Below are 19,926 nucleotides of genomic sequence, written 5' to 3'. Positions count from 1 at the left end.
TGTGAATGGCTGGGGGCTCTTCACTTTTCCTCTCTGGCCCTGAGCCAGGGTCTCTGGGCCACACCCTTGCCCCCACTCTGGGTTGTTGGGCAGGGAGGGCGGGAAGCGAGGTTGGCTGGTGGCCGCTGCCCTGGAGCCAGCATGTGGCGTAGGTGCAGCTCCCGCTGCCCCGGTTGAGTCTCTGGGGCTTCCGCCACTTCTCACTCATGACTTTGACCACAGGTCCTGGAATTTGGCTGGCCTGACCTCCACACTCCAGCCCTAGAGAAGATCTGCAGCGTCTGCAAGGCCATGGACACTTGGCTCAATGCAGACCCTCACAATGTCGTCGTTCTGCACAATAAGGTCAGAGCAGGGGCTGCTCTGTATGTACGTGTGTGCGTGTGTGCATGTACACACGTGTGTGTATGTGAGCACGTGCACACATGCATAGACGTGTCCTCGGGTGAGTGTGTGTGCATTCTCCTTTCTAGGGGATGGTAGATCCTGTCCCGGGGGGCCCCTGAGAAATGGGGGTTAGGAGCTTATGGGACCCTCACGTGTGGTAGATGATCAACTCCGTTTCTTCTCTTTGGGACTCAGCCCGACCTGCTCCCCTCCCTGGCATCCCACTCCCTCCTTTGAACCACACCCCTCTCTCCAGCTGCTGCTCACTTTTTCTCCAGGCTTCTGGACGGGTTCTGGGGCAGCAGGGCTGGCCTTAGAAATAAAGGCTTTGTGTTTGGGGTTCTTTCAGGGAAACCGAGGCAGGATAGGTGTTGTCATCGCGGCTTACATGCACTACAGCAACATTTCTGCCAGGTAAGAGCCTCTCATTCTCCGAATATTGAGAGCGGGAACCCCATCTGCCCATCCCTCCATGGCCTCTCCCTTCCTTGGCTGGGAGAATAATGACAGGGGACGGGGTGGAGGAGCCCACGGAAAGGAGAGGGATCTGCCCACGGCTCTGAGGCAGGTGGCTGTGCACGGAAGGCAGGAGCAAGGAGAGTCCTTTACTGGGGGCACTGGTGGCAGCAGACTCGAGAGGCAGGCCCATCCACGGACACCCCATCCAGCCACCTTCTCGGGACCACTTTTCCTTGGCAAATAGCCCTCTTTTTTCCTGAGTGAGCAGGTGAGAGAGTCAGAAAGAAATGTTGGATCAGATCTGGGTCTGACAGAACCATCTAGAAGTTATCTCATCCTTGTGGGCTTTAATAAGGACTTTGGGGCTTGGGATGGGATGTTGCTAGAGAGTCAAGAACAGAGGGGCTATATTCTCTCTCTTCAAAATGATCTCTTTGCAGACAGATAGAATGCTGTCTGAAGGGTTTAGACGGTGGTTGTGTGACTGTAAGAAACTTAACCCAGCCTAATCTTTCCTTAATGGTGAACATTTCCTGGGCACCTACTGTGTGCCCACATGTGCCAAGCTCTTTATACATGTTATTTCACTTAATTACCATAATGACCTTCAAGGAAGGCACTTGTCACTCTCATTTGACAGGAAATGAAAATCAGGTTCAGAAGGATTAAGTAAACCTGCCTCAAGGCACAAGGTTAATAAGGAGGCGGCACACTTGGTATGGGAACCCAGGCTGTCTGGCTTCAAAGCCCCAGGGCTGAGTCCTGCAGCATACAGGATGCAGGAATGCCAGGGCACTCTTTTCCTGAAAGCTTCTCAGAGTAGGGTGGCTGGAGGGCTCTACAGGTCTGAGGGAGCAGGGGTGGGGAGACCAGGGAGTTGGCTCCTCTGACCACCTGTCTCTCCCTGCAGCGCCGATCAGGCCCTGGACCGGTTTGCAATGAAGCGATTCTATGAGGATAAGATTGTGCCCATTGGTCAGCCATCCCAGAGAAGGTGGGTCTCCAGGGCTCACTGCCAGTGCATGCACACGTGTGTGTGTGTGTGTGTGTGTGTGTGCGCACGCGCTGTCTTGGGGACTAGCCTCACGTACCCACAGTGGGTGGAACAGCCATGCCTAGGTGGGGGTGTACAGAGCATGCATATTCAGGTGCCAGCCTGGAGTGCTGTAAGCTCAGGGGCATGAGTGAGCCAGTGGGCAGCTGTGTGTGCCCACAGATGGGCATGGCTGTTGGCTCCTGAGGCCAGCGCTGGAGAGCAGTGGGGCCGTTGGTGGGGGATGCATTGGTCTGGGTGTGAGAAGGCAGCTTGTATGAGAAGGAAATGCCATGTTGGTCCTGGCAGCGGGACCGTGTCCGCGCTTGGGTGAGCCTGTAGGAGGCTGGCGTCATTGCCGCCTGCCCTGGAGAGGTCACAGATTCTTACCATAAGGGTCACCTTCTGCTGGGAGAGCTTTAAAAATTTTACCAAGGGCTCTCAAGCACGTGGTCTCATTGGAGTCCACAGCAGCCGAGGGAGGAAGCAGGGCAGAGAGGATTCATTGATTCATTGGATAAGTTTTATGTGCTCTACTACATTCCAAGTGCTGGGGATATCTAGTTGAGCAGGATGAAGTGCTTTGCCCGCAGTGAGCTGATATTCCACTAAGAAAGATGGGCATTGCACGAGTAGATAGACCAACAGGACAATTTCAGGTAGCGGTTAGTGCTAGGAAAGAAAGAGAACAGAGTGGGATAGACCTGGTGGAGGAGATTGGGGCTATGTAATGAAGGGGGTCAGGGAACACCTGTCAGAAATGATGGATTTGAGGCCAACCCTGCAAATGGTGAGCTACTGTATGATGATCCAGGGCATCCCCACTTTACAGATGAGAAGCCTGAGCCTAGGGAGGGGACTCAACATGGCCAGGATCCATAGCAAGTATTAGCAGAGCTAGAATGTACTTGGGGACCTGTAAGTCAGGTCAGGGCAGGGCCCCCAGGGTTGTGCCACCCACTGTCCTGAGGGCTGGCCTGGGACTCTGCTCTGTGGATAACGTGCTGTTTAATGATGGCTGAGAGAGCACAGGGCTGGTGGACTGTGGGGAGGCTGCAGGTGAGTGTGAGTCAGAAGCCCAGGCTCAGAGGGGAGAGCTGGAGATGGGGAAGGGGGTCCTGCCCCTATGTGGCCAGAGCTGCGGGCCCACCACACATGGTGATGTGCCACACCACTCTGCACACTGGGGCTGTGGGACTGACCCTCTCAGCAGGGTCTTGTGGAGTTTCCCAAGGACATGAGCCATCAGGGAACTTTCAGGTCGTGAGAAGTACTTGGAAGGGGAACAAAACCCAAACAGAGCGTGATGGACTAGAGAGTGATAGGGTGAGCACCAGGGCTGAACTTTCTGAACAGGTGACATGCGGGGTGAGCTCTGAGAGGAAGAAGGGAAGCATCTGAGGGCGGGGCTGGGGTCACCACGCAGTACGGTGGTCCAGAAGCCAAAGCATCCCACTGATTTTTCCAGCCCCTCAGAACACTGACCAGGCAGGCAGGACCCCCTCGCCTCTCTATGCTGGGGTTTCCCTTCTTATTCTTCATCATCACCCCCATCTTTCTTGCCTTGTTAGAAGGGTGCCGGCTCCGCTGGGGACTTACTCCCATTGTAGTGGGAAGCCCAAGCAGAAGCGAGTCCTCAGGCCGCCTGGTGTCTTGCACCTGGCACAGGACACCCAGGAGCCAGTGTCTGGGTCAGCCGTCAGAAACAGGATGGCTTTATGTGCAGAAAATTCTGGCTGGGCTGCCAGATGCAGCAGCTGTGGATCAACGAGAATCTTCCCAGGGAGGAAAGAACGGTCATTCAAGTACCTGCTCGTTGGTCCCTGGCTTTCTACATATGGCTGGTGGCCTTGGTCACGAGCCTGACCTTGAAGGATAAGAGGGACAAACAGAGGAGCATGATGTTATGATGACGCAGTGTGGCTTGGAGAGAGTGGGCAGAGCGGTCACACCCCTGCAGCAGAGCGCCTGGAGCACGGGGTCGGGGTTACCTCTCAGCCGTAGGAGTGTAGGGGACTCCACAGCGCACGGCATATGCTTACACAGCGCGCAGTCGGGCGTATGTTTACATTATCTGTCTGCCTTGCAGCTTATATCTGCAACCGCACCTGCTTATGGGTGGGTGATTCTGTCCGTGCCCGTGTGTGAACATGCAGCTGTTGGCTTCATTATGTGTTTGTTGCCACTTTCCCGCCTTCTGGGCAGTGTCGTTTGCAGGGACGGGAGCAGTTGGAGGAGAGGAGGGCAGAGAGGGAGGGAGGGAGGGAGGGGCTTTGCCTGCAACTCCCCCATTCATTGTCACCCCACCCCCGGGCGGCTCATTGTCCCCAGCACACAGACACATCCTGTTGGCACGATCCAGAGATCTGATAGGAACCGCCATTCCAGGTTTCCGGTTTGAGTAATGGGGCTGGGGGCTGGTCAGGGGCTGAATAGTAACCGGCGCTGCCCATCAGATTATCTTGCTTGGGTAGTCTGAAGTGACCCCACCCGGGCCCAGGGACAGAGGCCCACAGGCCTGGAGGTGGGCCAAGGAGCCAAGAGATAGGAGGGGACCATTGTCATGGTCATGTGGGTTCTGGTTCCACCAGCCTCAAAGAGCCCCCTTGCCTCTCGCCAAGTCTCAGGATTCATTGTGATTGGTGTGGCTGACCCAGCTCACCATTCAGAAAAAAGGAGGGCGCACTGACCAATCCACAGCAAAAGGACGGGCCTCTCTTTCTGGCAGGTGCATTGAAAGACAGCATTCCTTCTCTCCCCACCCACCCCCGGCTTTGTGTGTTCTTGCTGTGCCAGCAACTCTTTCTGGACCTAGTTTCCCCTTCTAGAAGGAGTGGAGATGCATTCTTCCAACAAGATCCAAAGAGAATTGGGGAGAGGAATACACAGTAGATATTAGATGTCTTTAAATACCAGATATAAAGGGATTTCATACACTTCAGCGTGATATAAAAAAGTGAAGGACTGTAATTGTTAAGCTCTTACAGTTTGCTGGACTGTCACGTGGCTGGGGGTCTGTGGGGACAGAACTGGGGCCTGTGGTTATAAGCATAAGCTTGGTTTAAGCTAGGTTTAGGGGTGTTGGAGTGTTTGATGGTTGATCAGCCTGCCTTGTGCAGTGGTGAGCTGCTAAACGATGCCTGTCAGGGATGTTGTGGAGGGGAATTTTGGTCCAGCTGATTTTTGGGCTGGGAGTGAAGCTGGAGAGGGATTTTCATTTTGACCACCAGGGGACGCCAGAAAACCCCAAAGCAGAGTATTGCCTTGACTCCGCTCCTGCTTGAGTGGTACCTGCTTGTCCTCTCTGCTTGGGGCTCCAGGCAGCAAGAAAGGACGGTGCTGGGGAGGAGACCCCAGCTTCCAGGAGGTCTAGGAGGGTGGTGGTGGTGCGAAGCTAGGTGAGCCCAGAAAAGAAACCAGGATGGCTCTGCTCTAGGGCGGGCCTCCTGGCTGAAGTTGCCCCTCTCCCTGCCCCAGGTACGTGCACTATTTCAGTGGTCTGCTCTCTGGCTCCATCAAAATGAACAACAAGCCCTTGTTTCTGCACCACGTGATCATGCATGGCATCCCCAACTTCGAGTCTAAAGGAGGTACCTGCCTGAGCCCTCTGGCTTCCCCTCTTCCTGTCTCCCATCTTCTTTTCTTAAGAGGCAGCCTTGGGGTGGGGGGTGGGGGAGGGTAGAAACGTATGCTTGGATTGGAGTCCCGACAGCATGACTTCCTGAGCTTTCGTTGAGCCTCAGTCTATTGATGGGTTAGATACTGGCAGTGCCTGCTGGCACATGATGTCGGATGTGGCAATGTATTTTATAAACTTAAAAATGCCTCTCAAATGAAAAGTTAGTATTTCTTCCTCCTTTCTCTTTCCATTTCTCCTTCTTCTTTCCTTCTTCCCCTTCTTCCCTCCCCTCTCCCCAGCCCTAACTTCCTTCACCCTCTCCCCCACCCCTGCACCGTTCCCGCTGTCTTAGCTAACATCACCCTCCCTTACAGGGTGTCGGCCGTTTCTCCGGATCTACCAGGCCATGCAGCCTGTCTACACATCTGGCATCTAGTAGGTATTCCACAGGACAAAAAGGCCAGGGGTGCCTGGGGCCTGAGGCTGAGGTCCAGGGACAGGGTGTGGGGGGATGGGCCAGGACCTCCTCTAGGAGGATCTCATCTAGCACAGTCCTGAGGGACAGAGGCAGCAAGCCTTCCTAGGAGCCCTCTGGCAGGGGGCGGTAGGGAACAAGCGCGCTGCCTGCCCCCTCAACAGCTCTCTTTCTCTCCACTCGCCTCTCTCCTGTAGCAATGTCCAAGGAGACAGCCAGACCAGCATCTGCATCACCATCGAGCCTGGCCTGCTCTTGAAGGGAGATATCTTGGTGAGTGCTGCCCCTCTGTTTCGAGCCCCTCCTCCCTGTTTATTTTCTCTCCTTTCTTCTCTCTTCCTGCTCCCCTCCTGCCTCTCCAGACAAGATCACCACTCCTCGTGAGTCACCAGCCTTGGGGCCATAGGCTCTCAGGGCTCCTGCAAAGGCTTTCAGCCTCCAGTAGTCCTTGTGAATTCCCCTGCCTCAGAGTTGGACTCGCTTCTCCTACGCCTGTGTCTTGGTCTGGAATATCTTCAGGGAAATATCTCTCAGTGTGGGCTGGCTTCCCGTGGTGACAAGGACTCCTTCACTTCTAACTTCAGTCTTTTCTCCTGTAATTTAAATTCACCCCTACTTTTTACTTTCTGTGTGAAGGAACTTCTTGGGAGGACAGTTTTGTCCCTACAGGGCAAGATTGGCCTCCAACATTCTGCTTTCTAGAAGTTTCCCCAGATAGCTCTGAAATCCTGCTTGGTATTGGTGACCTCTCCCTCAGTGGGCTTGGGTGAGCCCTGGGTTCTCAGTCGTGGAGCTAATAAGGAGGCTCCCTGAGACCTGATTTCTCATCCTCAGTCCCCTGATGGGCTCTGCTTTTTTTCCCACCCAGCTGAAGTGCTACCACAAGAAGTTTCGGAGCCCAGCCCGAGATGTCATCTTCCGTGTGCAGTTCCACACCTGTGCCATCCATGACCTCGGGGTTGTTTTTGGGAAGGAAGACCTTGATGATGCCTTCAAAGGTGAGCTCACTGAGTAGAGGGACAGACCTAGCAAGGAATAACTGTACCACAGGGTAGAAGAGCAATAATGGGGGGGCTATGGCAGTCAGGAAGGGGGAACCATTTTCTGAGGGAAGGAGAGTTGGTTAGGGAGGTGTCTCCCTTCTCTATCTGTTTGAGCTTTTGTCTATATCATACTGAGACCTGGAACATATCCACATCCATTCACCCATTCACTCATCCACCCATCCACCCATGCATCCACCTACTTATCCAAATCCATCCATCCTTCCTTCCTTCCTTCCTTCCTTCCTTCCTTCCTTCCTTCCACCCATCCATCCATCCGTCCATCTACCCACTCTTCCAAATCCATCCATCCATCCAACCAACCATCCATCTATCCACCCACCCATCCACCTACCCACTCTTCCAAGTCCATCCATATATCCATCCATCCATCCATCCATCCAATCATTCACCCATCCATCCACCCGCCCATCCATATCCATGGATCCATCCACCCACTCATCCATATCCATCCATCCAAATTCATCCATCCATCTATCTAACCATCCATCCAAATCTACCCATCCATCCACCCATCCATCTAAATCCATCCATCCACCCACCCATACATCTACTCACTCATCTAAATCCATCCATCTATTCATCTGTATGTTTGTCTATCCCTCATCCATCCATATATCCACCAAGAATCATTGTGTGTCTATATGTGCCAGGCAGGCGCTAGACCCTGGGGATACAGAGAGAAAGAAGTCAGGCTCTACCCTCAGGGAACTCACAGTCCCATTGGAGATAGAGACACGCAAGTGTGATACTATGAAGGGACCCCTGCAGTGATGGAGACATGCACTGGCACGTCCCGTCCAGGGAGTGGTCACCGTGCCTACTGTAAGTTTGCTTCCCACACAGATCACACAGATGGTGATCTGTGTGCAGATTGGGCTCAGGCCAAGGGCAGAGAGTAGGGCGGGGGCTCGGGGGAGGAGGAAACTGATTCCCCCAGTGCAGTAGAAGGATGTTTCTGTGATGAGCTTCCCCTGGACTGAAGCCAGGAGGGCAAAAGCAGAAGATGCCATTATAATTCAGAACAGAATGTAAATGTTATCAGTCTTAACAAGGAAAAATAAAGGAATAACAGACAACATAAAGGTAGAGTTGGTAGAGGCAGAGGCAGGGGGGTGGTGCAAATTTTCTCCTCTTACATGTAGGGGGTCAGGAGACACCGTTGAAAACGAACAGATCAAGAAATAGAGGGTTAGCTTAGGATCTAAAGTTTCAAAGGCAATCAGAATAAATAATAGTAATAATAATAATAATAATAATAATAATAGTAAGAATTGACTTAAGATGGGAGATAGGAGTGATATTAGCGGGCCAAATTAATCATTTTCATAATAGTGAATCAGTGGAGATTACTTGAAATTGATAAATTGAGAGATAGTGGCATAAAAATAGAGTCTATTATTTAGAGTCTTAGAGGTAACTGTTAGTGGAACAAGAAATAGAAATGGTTGGGCATGGTTATCTCAGGAAGTAGGACTAGGGCTAAAGAGGCTCATTTCATTACGTATGTATGTGGTATTATCAACCCTGCATGTGCACATTATGTTAATCTTGTCTAGAAAGATTAACATTTGAGTCCTTTTGGGGAATTCACTGCCCCTTTTTGTCTTTTCTTCTCCCTTTTCAGATGATCGATTTCCAGAATATGGCAAAGTGGAATTTGTATTTTCTTATGGACCAGAGAAAATTCAAGGTATTAGCTTGTTAGAATTCATTTTTTCCATGCCCTTGCTTTCATCCTAACCTGTCCTCTCTCCACCCCATCTGACCTACAGTTGTCAAGTTACTATGGCTGCAAGGCAGGCCAGCAGTAAAGGATCTGGGTATTAGAGTGGACCCTCAGCTAAACATGAACCAATGACTTAATCTTTGGAGAATAAAAATAAAAAAGCCGACCAAGAGGTGCTGGGTTGGGTAAACTGTTCTTATCCCATTAGGTCACCATCCTGTTATATTCAGAGGTTGAGGGCTGTGGTGGATGGAGGGAGTGGCTGGGGGCCATGCAGAGGAGCTAGATGGACGAGAAGTATTTATGAGGCCCGAGGTGGTTCAACCTGAAGATGAGAAGGCCACTTTAATAATAGCCACTAAGCCTTTAGACTGGTTATATGTGGAGGCCAGTTGTTCTCCATCCTGTTTGAGAACAGAATGAGGACGAGACGAAATTAGGTTACAGACATTGGGACTCTGGGTAGATTCTAGAAAAGACTGCCAAGAGGAAAGGAAAGGGACTTGCCCTAGGAGGCAGGACTTGGGGCTCGTGCGCTCTTCCCCTTCTGTGGATGTGTGGGAGAGACTGCTTCTCCCCTTGGATTTCTGCCTGGAGTGGAGGGCATCTTAAATGGGAGGAGGGGGGTTGGTTAGAATGACCTAGTGTCTTCTGAGTATCACGGCTGTGATTTCCCTGATGTCCTTGGCCCCATGCTGCTCATCACAAGCCTCTTCCACACTCCCCTTGAATCCAGAGGCAGGCTTTCTGGCCTCCTGGCACTAACCCAGGGACCCTAGAGACACAGAATAGGACGAGACAGACACCCAGCCAGAGGGCTCTCCAGCTTTCTCCCTGGGAAGGGGGGGAACTTCATTCCTCAGTGTTCCGTCCTGATTTACCCCTACGACCTGGTATGAGCCTTTTCAAGAATGCAAGAAACCAGACTCCTGGGTTCTCTGTCCAATTTAAGCTACTGGTCCCACCCACTATGGTTAAGAAAATAAGAAGTCCCTTAGGGAGCATCCCTGGGGAAGCTGTTGACTTCCTCTGTTTTTCTAGCTGCTGATTTTTTTTCTTTCTCTTCACTGCCCTCCCGCCCCATTTCTCTCAGGCATGGAACACCTGGAGAACGGGCCGAGTGTGTCCGTGGACTATAACACCTCTGACCCCCTCATCCGCTGGGATTCCTATGACAACTTCAATGGGCATCGAGAGGATGGCATGGAGGGTAGGTGATAGCAGTGGCTTCTAGCTCCTCTCCAAACAACACTGCCCCTGCTCACATGGCCTTGGCTCTCTTGGTTGGCTGTGAACGCCATACTGGGTTCAAAGAGGAGGCAGAGGAGAGGTCCAGGGCACCTTGGAGAGCTCACAGTTCAGTGGGGGAAGATAAGACAGAGCATAGATAATGAAGACAGAGCTAAAGAATGCAGCCAAACAGCCACACGAGAGTGTATCGCTGTTGTTAAATGAGTCCCATCTACGGTGAGCAGTGAGTGCTCTGAGACTGGCAGGGGAGGGATTCTAGACAGCTGGAGTGGCCTGAGAGGGCTCCTCAGAGGAGGTGGCCTTGAGTGGAGCTTGAGAGAACTCCTGTGCAGCAAACACTGCATTTGTTAGATTTCTTTTCAACCTGCTGTTAGATTTCTCCAGGCTCGCTGCCTGAGTTCTCCGGGGTCAGAGCACTAGGAATGTAGACACAGCATGCAGGACCTACAAGCTTTCATCAACAGCCAACGAAAATGTCGAAGAGCTGGAAATGAAACCGATAGGCTCCAAAATTTGAAAAGTAAGCTGCAGTTGAAATTAATGCATGTCTAATTTAGCTACAAAACCTAACATTATGTCAGACGGTCAACTGCCACTCAAGTTCAGTCCCTGAGAGTTATATATGGACTGTATTTATTTGTGTGGTTCATTTGAATATGTGCGGTGGGTGGGGCCTCCAACAGGGGGCATGCCTGGAGCCCAGGAGCCCTTGAGACGCCTGTCTGGGGGTTGGCATGGACTTGCGTTTCTGATTTGGTCCTGGGACTGCAGCATGGCAGATCTGGAAGCATCCTTAGGACTGTTGGCTCATTCCCCCGTTTTCATTTGGGGATAACTGGGACCCCCTGAAGGAAGGGTCTCCCGATTTACCTCCACGCCCTGGGATACGTCCTTTCAAAGACACCAGCTCCCAGCCTCTGGGCTTCTCCCAGCTGCAGCTGGTCCTAGGGTGAGGCTGTGCCATCTTGGGGACTCTGGGCCCTGTGGCAGAGCTGGGCTGGGGGAGCCAGGCCTGCTGGGCCCCTGACCTGCTCCTGACTCTCTGTACCCCCCTGCCTCCTCCCGCCTTCCCCCTGCCTCCTCCCACCTTTTTCTCCAGGATTTTGGATTTGTTGAATCCACTCTGAAATTCTTTTAGGTCTTTTCTTGAAAACAGATGATCTCTCTGACCTTAGAGATACCACAGTGAGTGATAGATTTCAGAGCGAGTGGGACGAGGGTGGCCGTGGGGCTAGAACCCAGGACTTGAGGAGAGCATGTTGTTTACAGGCAACACTGCCAGGTCCATGGCTCCTCCTCTTGCCTCCCTTAGTTCCCTGCTTCCTTCCTCCCCCCAGGGGCCCAGACACCCCACTGGGCTGAGGCGGTGCCCAAAGCACGCCTCCCCACTGCCCCAACCCCATCTGCTGTGCCAAGTGGCTGGGGAGAAGGCAGAGGATGAAATGAATTAGTTCTGAGGTACCAAAGGCTGCCAGCCTAATTGTTCATCGTTCTGGAGATGTTTGCATTTTTAACAAGAACACTTGGCAATTTGAAGGTATTTTCAATGTCTCCCTATTTCTCCCTGGTGTGGATTCAATGCAATGGTAAATGTAAAAGCATTTAGTAAAGTGCCAGGCAAACAAAAGGTAAAATAATTACGGAGAAAGAAGGAGAGGCTGTGGAAGGCCAGGGTGGGGACACAGTCGCTGCGAGGGAAGGCGGATGGCCCCACGGAGGGAGACCGCAGCCATGAGAGGCAGGAAAGAGGAGGAAGGAGAGGGTGAGGGAGCCAGGGGCTCTTCTCCACCCCTTGCCTCCCTCCTCTCTCCTCATCCGCTCCCCCAGGCAGGGGGATGGAAGCAGTGGGACCTTTTGGCCAGTTAAAGGTCAGCTCATCCTGCAGGGACAGAGGGGCTCCTGTCTAGAGGCTGAGAAGCTGGCCCTGTGCCTGGAGGGTGGGAAGGGAAGGCTAGGGAAGCAGTTCGAGGCTCTGCTGTCCTCTCCCCTGGCCTGGCCTGGCCTGGCCTGGCCTGACTACCGTTGGCCTGGTCCGGGAGCTACACAGTTGGGGTGGTCAGCGGGGCTGACCCTGCCTGTCCAATTGTGTGCTCCCCACTGCCACTGGGCTGCATCCCCCACAGGGAAAGCGGAGCCAACCGGAACCAGCCATAAGGTGGGAGCAGTCATCATTATTCCTATCCTGCTTTTCTTCCTGGCTGGGGGCACTCCTGGAAGGTTCTAGATTCTGGGGCCCTGAGGTAAAAGCATTTTCTTCTGGCTAATTTTTTGATCAAGGGGGAGAAGTAGGAGGCCTGGGCCTGTCTACCTAATTGTGGGCAAGTCCCTGTGCCTCAGTTTCCCCATGTACTAGCTGGCGTAAGGACACCTAACCCCCAAGACTCTGGGGTGCCCAAGAGATGGCTCAGGCTGGAGCCTGGTAGGTGTCTGGGTGTCCCCTGGAGTGGTCCTTGGACTGGGGGGATGGGCTCTGTGGGTTAGGGTTAGTACCAAGGTGGCTCTGCCTGTTCTCTGAGGAAGTCACGGCCTGGGAGCGGCAGGCAAAGCCCGAGGTGTTGCAGCAGTGTGGGCAAGCCTGTGTGCTTCAGGCCTGACTGCCCGGGTCTGGTCCAGGTCCCAGGTCTCCCCTCTGGAGCTGCCTGCCCTTGGTCGAATTACCTAGCCTTCCTATGGTCTTTGTTTCTTTGTCTACAGACTTGGGAATCATAACAGGACTCGTGCCATTGGCTTCTCCTAGCCATTTTCTTGAAAGGCAGTTTAGCGTAGGGGTTCAGAATGTGGCCTCTGGAGAGAGACTACCTGGGTTCAAATCCTTTGACAAGATGCCAGGGCCTTGGTTTGCTCTGCTGTAAAAGGGGGATTCAGTCGACAAATCATTTTGAGCACCTTTTGGGGAGTAAGAGCTTTGGAGGCTGCCTGCTGTGGCTCCTCACGTGTCTCTGACAGGTCAGTGGTGACTGTGGCCCGCACCTGAGACACCTGCAGACAAGGCTAAGGGGGATGACTCCTCCGCCTTAGGAGCTCTTTCTGGCTTTGCCATGTGACAGTCGTGGTGCCCAGCCCTTGATAGTGACCATTTCATGTCATGGTCACAGCCACCCTGTGAAATGGCACCGTAATGGTGCCTGGATAGGGAAACCAGGGCACAGAGGGGTTCAGTAACCTGCCTAAGGTTGCCTCGCCGGTAAAGAGTGGATCTGGGTGTGGAACGCCAACCGCTGTGCTATTTTGGTAAGCACCAGGTCCTGTGGCACTCCCCAGGTCGCCACCGGGCTTGGGTGAATCTGCTCCCTTGGTCCCCACCTCTCACCCCTGTGCAGACCAGATGAGCCCTGTCATGACTCCCAGGATGAGGGAGGGATTGGATGCAGTGGTACATGGGGCACAGCACCTGGGAGACCGTTGGGCCCCCCGGCAGGTGCTTAGCAGGACTTCCGTGCAGAGAATAGCTGAGGCATGTCCTAGGATGTCCCTACCCCACCCTCCAGCAGGGTGTGGGGCTGCTCACACTGGAATGCCTCTGGTGAGGGGTGGCCTCTCAAAAATAGGTAGAGGGTAGCGTGTCCAAGGTGAGATGAGGCCATTTCTGGAAGTGGCACGCCTCTTCTATTTCAGGCCCAGCGAGGGAGGAAAGGCCAGACCAGTCCCTCTGGAGCCCGCTGGGTGGCTCAGGGGGAAAGGCAGGGGACACTGAGTCAGGTGCTGGGGAACAGAGAGAGATGACCTCTGGCCTGGGCTGTTCCTCGCCCCCTCCCTGCAGTGAAGGCAGTCAGCCCTGCTCCCCCTGCTCCTCCTGCTCCCGCAGGAGACCCTGACGTGACCCTCCATGACCTGCTCTGTGTCCTTGGTGCCGGCACCCCCCACCTCCCCCCTACCAGTTCCCAGGTCCACTTTCCACTCCCTCAGGACATCGCTGATCAATCTCAGCAGCAAAACAAGGGAAGAAAATCCACGGGACTTCTGTTCTCTGTAGGCCAACCTTCCAGGCTGGGGTGGCCCAGGCCAGTCATGGAGCCTATCTGATGCTGTGCTGCCACAGTGAGGAAACTGAGGCTCGAGAAGGGTGGGGACCTGCCAGAGGGGGAGGAAATCCTCACTTGTGGAACCCCCATCTGCGTGACCTCATATCCGGCTGAACTGACTCCGTTGCTCCAAGGAATACACCAATGTGGTCGTGTTGTGGGGCATCATGAGATGGGACACAGGGTTGCTATTTGAATCCAGGGGTTTGACTCCATCCCTTTCCACCTCCCTTGGAGCTTAGCTTATTCAGTGCCCCGTGCCCCCTAATTCAGGGTGGTCCTTGGGGTGCTTGTCCAACTTCACACACCTTTATTATTTTTTTATATTTACTAAACAATTTTTAAATGTTTATTTTTGAGAGAGAAAGAGAGAGAGAGAGAGAGAATCTGAAACAGGATCTGTCAGCACAGAGCCCGAGGTGGGGTTGGAACCCACAAACTGCGAGATCATGACTTGACCCAAAGTCGGATGCTTAACTGACCGAGCCCCCCAGGCGCCCCGAACTTCTCACACCTTTAGATGGCAGAGAGCTCACTGCCACCCAGGGAAGCCATTTCACTTTAGACGAGCCCGAAATTGAGGGGACAAGGAGAGTTGCCTTTGTGTGGTGGACCGAGGTCATGGGGACCATGGATACTCAGGGACCGGTAATGCTCTCCTGTGCTTAGGCCAGAAGGAAGGGTAAGGGATAAAAGGTGAAGAATCAAATGGAAGCTTAATATCAAGAACTCTCTGATCAGAGAAGGTCCCAGGCCTTGGGACATGTGGCTGGGGAGCGGGGGAGCCCCTCCGTCTCCAGGACTCCTTACTTTGGGAGTAGCTCCCTCTGGTGAACACAACGGCCTGGTGTCTGAGGCTGCTTGGGCGGCCACAGTGAAATACCACAGATTGTGTGGATTAAACAACAGACATTTATTTTTTCGCAGTTCTGGAGGACAGAAGCCTGAGAATAAAGCGTCAACAGCATTGGTTCCTCCTGAGCTCGTAGATGGCTGACTTCTTCCCTCTGTGTCTGTGTCCTGACCTCTTCTTTATAAGGACACTAGTCAGATTGGATTAGGGCCCACTCATAGGACCTCTTTTTAACTCAGTTACCTATTTAGAGGCCCTATCTCCAAATACAGCCATGTTCTGAGGTACTGGGGGTTAGGGCTTAAACATAAGAATTTTGGGAGCAAACACTTCAGCCTGTGACACCTAGATGCCTGGAGCCTTGGTCCTGAGTGGGGAGGGAGAGAAGGTCCAGGGTGGTGAAGTGGAGAGTGATCTAGCCCCCCACCAGCCTCCTCCTAGCAGGCTGTCTCTGTCTTTCTCTGGTTTGGTAGGAAACCTGCCAGCTCAGCGCTCTGGCTGACACCACGTTTCACAGCCTCCAGAAGCCCCATTAGCTGTTTGGCTCGAGTTCTGAAGCCCCATGCCCAGATCCCAGCTCCCTGTGGGTGGGAGTGGGGCTGTATTTTTGCCTATGCTGCACAGAGCGGTCTCCAAATTCCTCCGGAGTGTTCCAGGGCGAGCCTTCTCGGAAGCGAGTTCCATACCATGCGCTGTGGGCTGCCTTCCACCTCCAAGAGGCCCAGAGGTTGGCGAGGCCTGAGCTGCCTCACTGTCTCCATTTACTTCTCCTGTTTCCTAACCCCCTTGGACATTGAGTTGTTTAGAGTCCCTCACAACTTAAGAGGGTATTGGGTAATGGGGGTGTGTGCTGGGCAAGGTAGCAGATGGCTCAGGGCCAAAAGAAAGAATGGAGAACACGATAGGCCCCCTGGCCTGGCGGTAGATGGCAAGGGGGGCTGGTGACCACCCCTCTTCTGGGTTGTTCCTCCATGGTGCCCATCAGTCCCTCTTTTGTTTCTGTGGGCAGTTCCCCCACCCCCCCTGCCCAGAGCCAGGGGCACTGGGGGTGTGGTTTTGTGCCCAAGCATCTCAGCCCTCTGAGGACCTGTGAGGAGAGGCACTCTGTGACTGTAAGACACCCAGAGTCTCTTCAAGCTCTGTTGACTGAGCTGGGGAAGAGCCTCCTGATGGCAGCCATGAGTCCCTAGTCTGTGGTGACTTCACCTGAACTGGGCTTGTCCAAGAATTCTCTGATTTTTTTTTTTTTTTTTTTGAGAGAGAGGAAAGAGGGAGAGAGGGAGACATAGCAAACAGCGAGTAAAAAGGAGAGAGCAACAGGCAAGGAACATGGAGAGAGAGACAGACAGACCTGGGTAGACATTGGCCTGGGAGGCAGGGGATTTGTGTTCTGGGTGCCCTTGGTAACTCCTTTTCTTTAGCTCTCCCTTGTTTCCTTTGAAATGAAGGGATTGAGGGAGTGGTTCTTTCTGTTTCTTTGAGCTCAATCATTGTTTCTGTGACTTGTGAGGAGCTAAGAGGGACCTGCTGAGCTTCCCTCTCAGACCTTCCCACCTCACGAACTTGGAGTGGGGAGCTCAGCGGTGGTTATGTTAGTCAGGAGAGGCTTGGTTATGCTGGGTAACAAATAGCCCCAAATTCTTACCCCAACAAAAGCATATTTCTTGCCCATGCTGCATGTCCAGTGTGGGATGGCAATCTGTTCATCTATCTTATTTACTGCAGGCTGGTGGTGGCTTCATCCCATCGATATTTCCATCATTGCTATACCAGTGGGTAGTGGACACTGTAATGTCCACAGTGCTTCTGCCTGGACATGACACATATTCCTTCTGCTGACATTCATTGGCCAAAGCAAGCCACACACCCAAGCCTAACTTCAAAGGGGGCAGAGAAATGGTGCATGGAAGATGGAAAGTGGAAATAACGTTGAAAAGATTAATACCTACTATAGGGATTAAGTCTGTGGGATCTAGAATCAGAAGATCTGGTTCTAAGCTCTGTTTATAATGTTCCTCGGTCAAGACGCTTTACTTCCCTGAGACCCAAATGTCTTACCTATAAAATGGGTACAATAACAGTACTTTCTTTCCTCGTAGGATTGTTGTTAAGATTCAATGAGGTAATATATATTTCACAGCCTCCAGAAGCCCCATTAGCTATTTGGCCTATTAGCTATTCACATGCCCAGTGAAATATGGAGTGCCTAGTATGTTCTATGCTGGCAGTAATTTGTGTCTGTTACTGTTATTATTACTATTGTTATCATTGAATTACTGGAGGAGAGAAGGCAGAGAGGTGATTTTGAATATATACGCGCCTTTTCTTCTTGAGAAAATTTCCACGTCCCTCTGACTCCTCTACTCTCTACAGGAACCACCTGTAGCTGGCTCTGTTCTAGGAACCCCACTCGTGGGAGTCGGGAGACTTGCCTCTGACTTCGCAAAAGTTACTTCTCCTCTCTGGTTCTCAGTTCCCTTATCAGTGAATTGAGGAGGGTGGGTTCTGAAGGGGACTTTGGCTCTGTATCCCTGATGATGATAGTGATGCCGTGCAAGTGACTGGGTGACGGCTAGCCTTGGTACCTGCCCTGAGCCAGGCATCACCAGCTCCGTGTTCTCTTGGTTACTCTTCCCCGGCAGGTACTACTGTTCTGGGACTACTATGCAGAACTTGTAGAGTGTGGTTATAAAGCCACCTTGGGTGCCACAGCCCTTAAATCTGTCCTGTGCTTTCCCTGTCCCCGAGTGATATTAGGGCCAGCCTTGTGCCTTTTCTAGCCACTTTCACGGAATGAAAGGTCCTCTGGTCGGCCCTAAATGTGCCCAGCACCAGTGGACTTGGCCTGAGGCCGCCAGTTCTTCCCCCTTGTTGGCTCTTGCCTGGCACCAGCTTTGGGGTGGGGGGAAGATCACTAGGTTTTCCCTGTTTTCCTGACTTATGGGAAGAGAGGAAAGGAGGGAAGGAATCGGGAGGGCGTTTCTGTCCCCCAGGTACCGTTGTGCGGCTGCACACGCTCTGTGTTGAGACAGGCACAGATAACGATTCCTGAGCTCTTTGCTGATGGGAGATTCTGGAGGCGTAGATTGCTGTTTCTCCCCTGCAGCACTTTTGTGGGTGTTTTGGGGGCCCCTGTTAAACTCCCCATAAGTCACTCACTCTGTTTCCTTCAGGTGGGCGACCGCAGCTCTGGCAGACTCTCACAACCCTTCTGGGCCCACGTGTCCCTTGTCCCTGCAGTCTCCTCCTGGTGTTGATGTCAGTTCAGCCCAACAGGTGGCCCTCTCCGACAGGAGCTGAGGCACAAATCCCCCCCCCCCCCCCACCCCAGGCTAGCCCTCCCTCTCCTGGGCCCACGGGAGCCCTTAATTGCTGTTGGCCTCAGCCAAACCTGGGATGGGGGTGGCCAAGGCAGCCCCTCTGTCTCTTCCCCAGCCCTGCCTCTCATCCTTCAGACTTTTGGCCCCAGCCAGGCTCTGCCTCTCACGTTCTCTGTGCTCCGGAAGACTCACCGAAAGGAGGGAAAAGCCCCTGACAGCAAAACAACACTCTCCAAAATTCTTCTTGGAATCTCCCACTTCCTGATCCTTTTCCTCCGTGAAGCGTAGGTATGGGAGGTAGTTTAGAGCCACAGAACAGTTCTCAGCCCTCTTTGTCTCTTAAAAAATACGACAGCTAATATATTTCTAATGTAAGATACTGATTGATATAACTTAGTACAGGCACTTCACCTGTTTAAAGTGTGCAGTCCAGTGAGTTTTAGTATATTTGGGGTTGCACAACCATCTCCCTAATCTAATCGTGGAACGTTTGCATCACCCCTTGCCGTTGGCAGTCACCCCCCCCCCCCCCCCATGTCTCTCCCCAGCCTTTGCCTCCTTTCCGTCTCTATAGATCTGTCTATACAGCATATTTCCTGGAAATGGAATTATACAGCACGTGGCCTTTCACTCAGCATAATATTTTCAGGGCTCATCTAGGTTGTAGTGGGGTCACTGCTTCATTTTTATTGCTGAAAGATACTCCATTTATGGCCATACCACATTTTGTTCATACATACCTCAGTTGATGAATATTTTCTTTGTGTCCACTTTTTGGATATTTTATTTTTTGTGTAAATTTTTAAATGTTTATTTACTTATTTTTGAGAGAGAGAGAGAGAGAAAGAGAGAGACTGAGAGAGTGTGAGGGTTAGAGAGAGAGGGAGACACAGAATCCAAAGCAGGCTCCAGGCCCCAGCTATCAGCACAGAGCCCGACATGGGGCTTGAACCCATGAATTGGGCAGTCATGACCCTGAGCCGAAGTCCGACACTTAACTGACTGAGCCACCCAGTTGCCCCGTCTCTTCACTTTCTTGATGTCAGTGATGTGTCCCCGCAATCCTTGTGTGGTGATCTCCTGCTTTACTTTTGGAATGGGGTGTTCATTTTCCTGGGGCCTCTGTCACAGCTGAGATCCCAATACTTACTTGTTAACATCTGGTTGCAACTAGGGTTCCCATTTTCTAGATGAGGAAACTGAGGCTGTCGCAGAGAGGTTGAAGGCCTTGTTCGAGATAATGTCCTGAGTAAATGGTGGAGGCAGGATTCCAACGTGGGGGTCTGGAGCCAGAGTCAGGGATCGATACTGCTTCCTATCACTTAATGATCTTGATCTAAAAGAGAATTCATTGGTAGCCTGAAATACTTTAGGCTGCTTGGTCTGATATCTTTCCAGCCCTAGAGATGGTGCTTGAACTGGCCTAGAAAATCTGCCCCATTGCATAGAGAGGGAGGCCAAGTCTCAGATCCCTGGATGGCAGAGAGCTCTGCCTCTCAGTTGCCTCAGCCACCCACATGGCCCTGTGTCCGTCCCGTCATCTCCCCGAGGCCAGGCAGGATGAGGGCGGGTGACACTGTCTTCCAGAAGGTGGCCCCTTTGAGTTGGGAGGGAGGCAGTTCGGCAGAGGGGGAAATAGCCCCTGCGCCCACCCTGTGCACACACTTATACGTCATGGTGAATATCTGCCCTTGACATACTTGCATCGGGTTTG

At 52.5% G+C, this 19,926-nt stretch overlaps 1 protein-coding gene across 6 annotated transcripts in view; it reads left to right on the top strand.

Annotated features, from left to right (window-relative positions):
- TNS1 (tensin 1) overlaps nt 1–19,926 on the top strand; it is a 193,953-nt gene that overhangs the window by 109,042 nt on the left and 64,985 nt on the right. For all 6 annotated transcript variants that reach the window (XM_040476201.1, XM_040476200.1, XM_040476199.1 and 3 more), the window contains 9 exons: nt 223–345; nt 737–801; nt 1,757–1,840; nt 5,357–5,469; nt 5,873–5,933; nt 6,171–6,246; nt 6,842–6,971; nt 8,665–8,730; nt 9,860–9,976. In XM_040476201.1, coding sequence (XP_040332135.1) covers nt 223–345; nt 737–801; nt 1,757–1,840; nt 5,357–5,469; nt 5,873–5,933; nt 6,171–6,246; nt 6,842–6,971; nt 8,665–8,730; nt 9,860–9,976 — 835 coding nt within the window. The remainder of the gene's footprint in view (nt 1–222; nt 346–736; nt 802–1,756; nt 1,841–5,356; nt 5,470–5,872; nt 5,934–6,170; nt 6,247–6,841; nt 6,972–8,664; nt 8,731–9,859; nt 9,977–19,926) is intronic.

The sequence above is a fragment of the Herpailurus yagouaroundi genome, unplaced genomic scaffold, assembly GCF_014898765.1.
Source record: "Herpailurus yagouaroundi ecotype Mexico unplaced genomic scaffold, PumYag 140, whole genome shotgun sequence".
In the NCBI taxonomy this organism is placed as follows: Eukaryota; Metazoa; Chordata; class Mammalia; order Carnivora; family Felidae; genus Herpailurus; species Herpailurus yagouaroundi.
The sequence above is the reverse complement of the archived record's forward strand: the minus strand, read 5'-3'. Positions and strand labels throughout refer to the sequence as shown.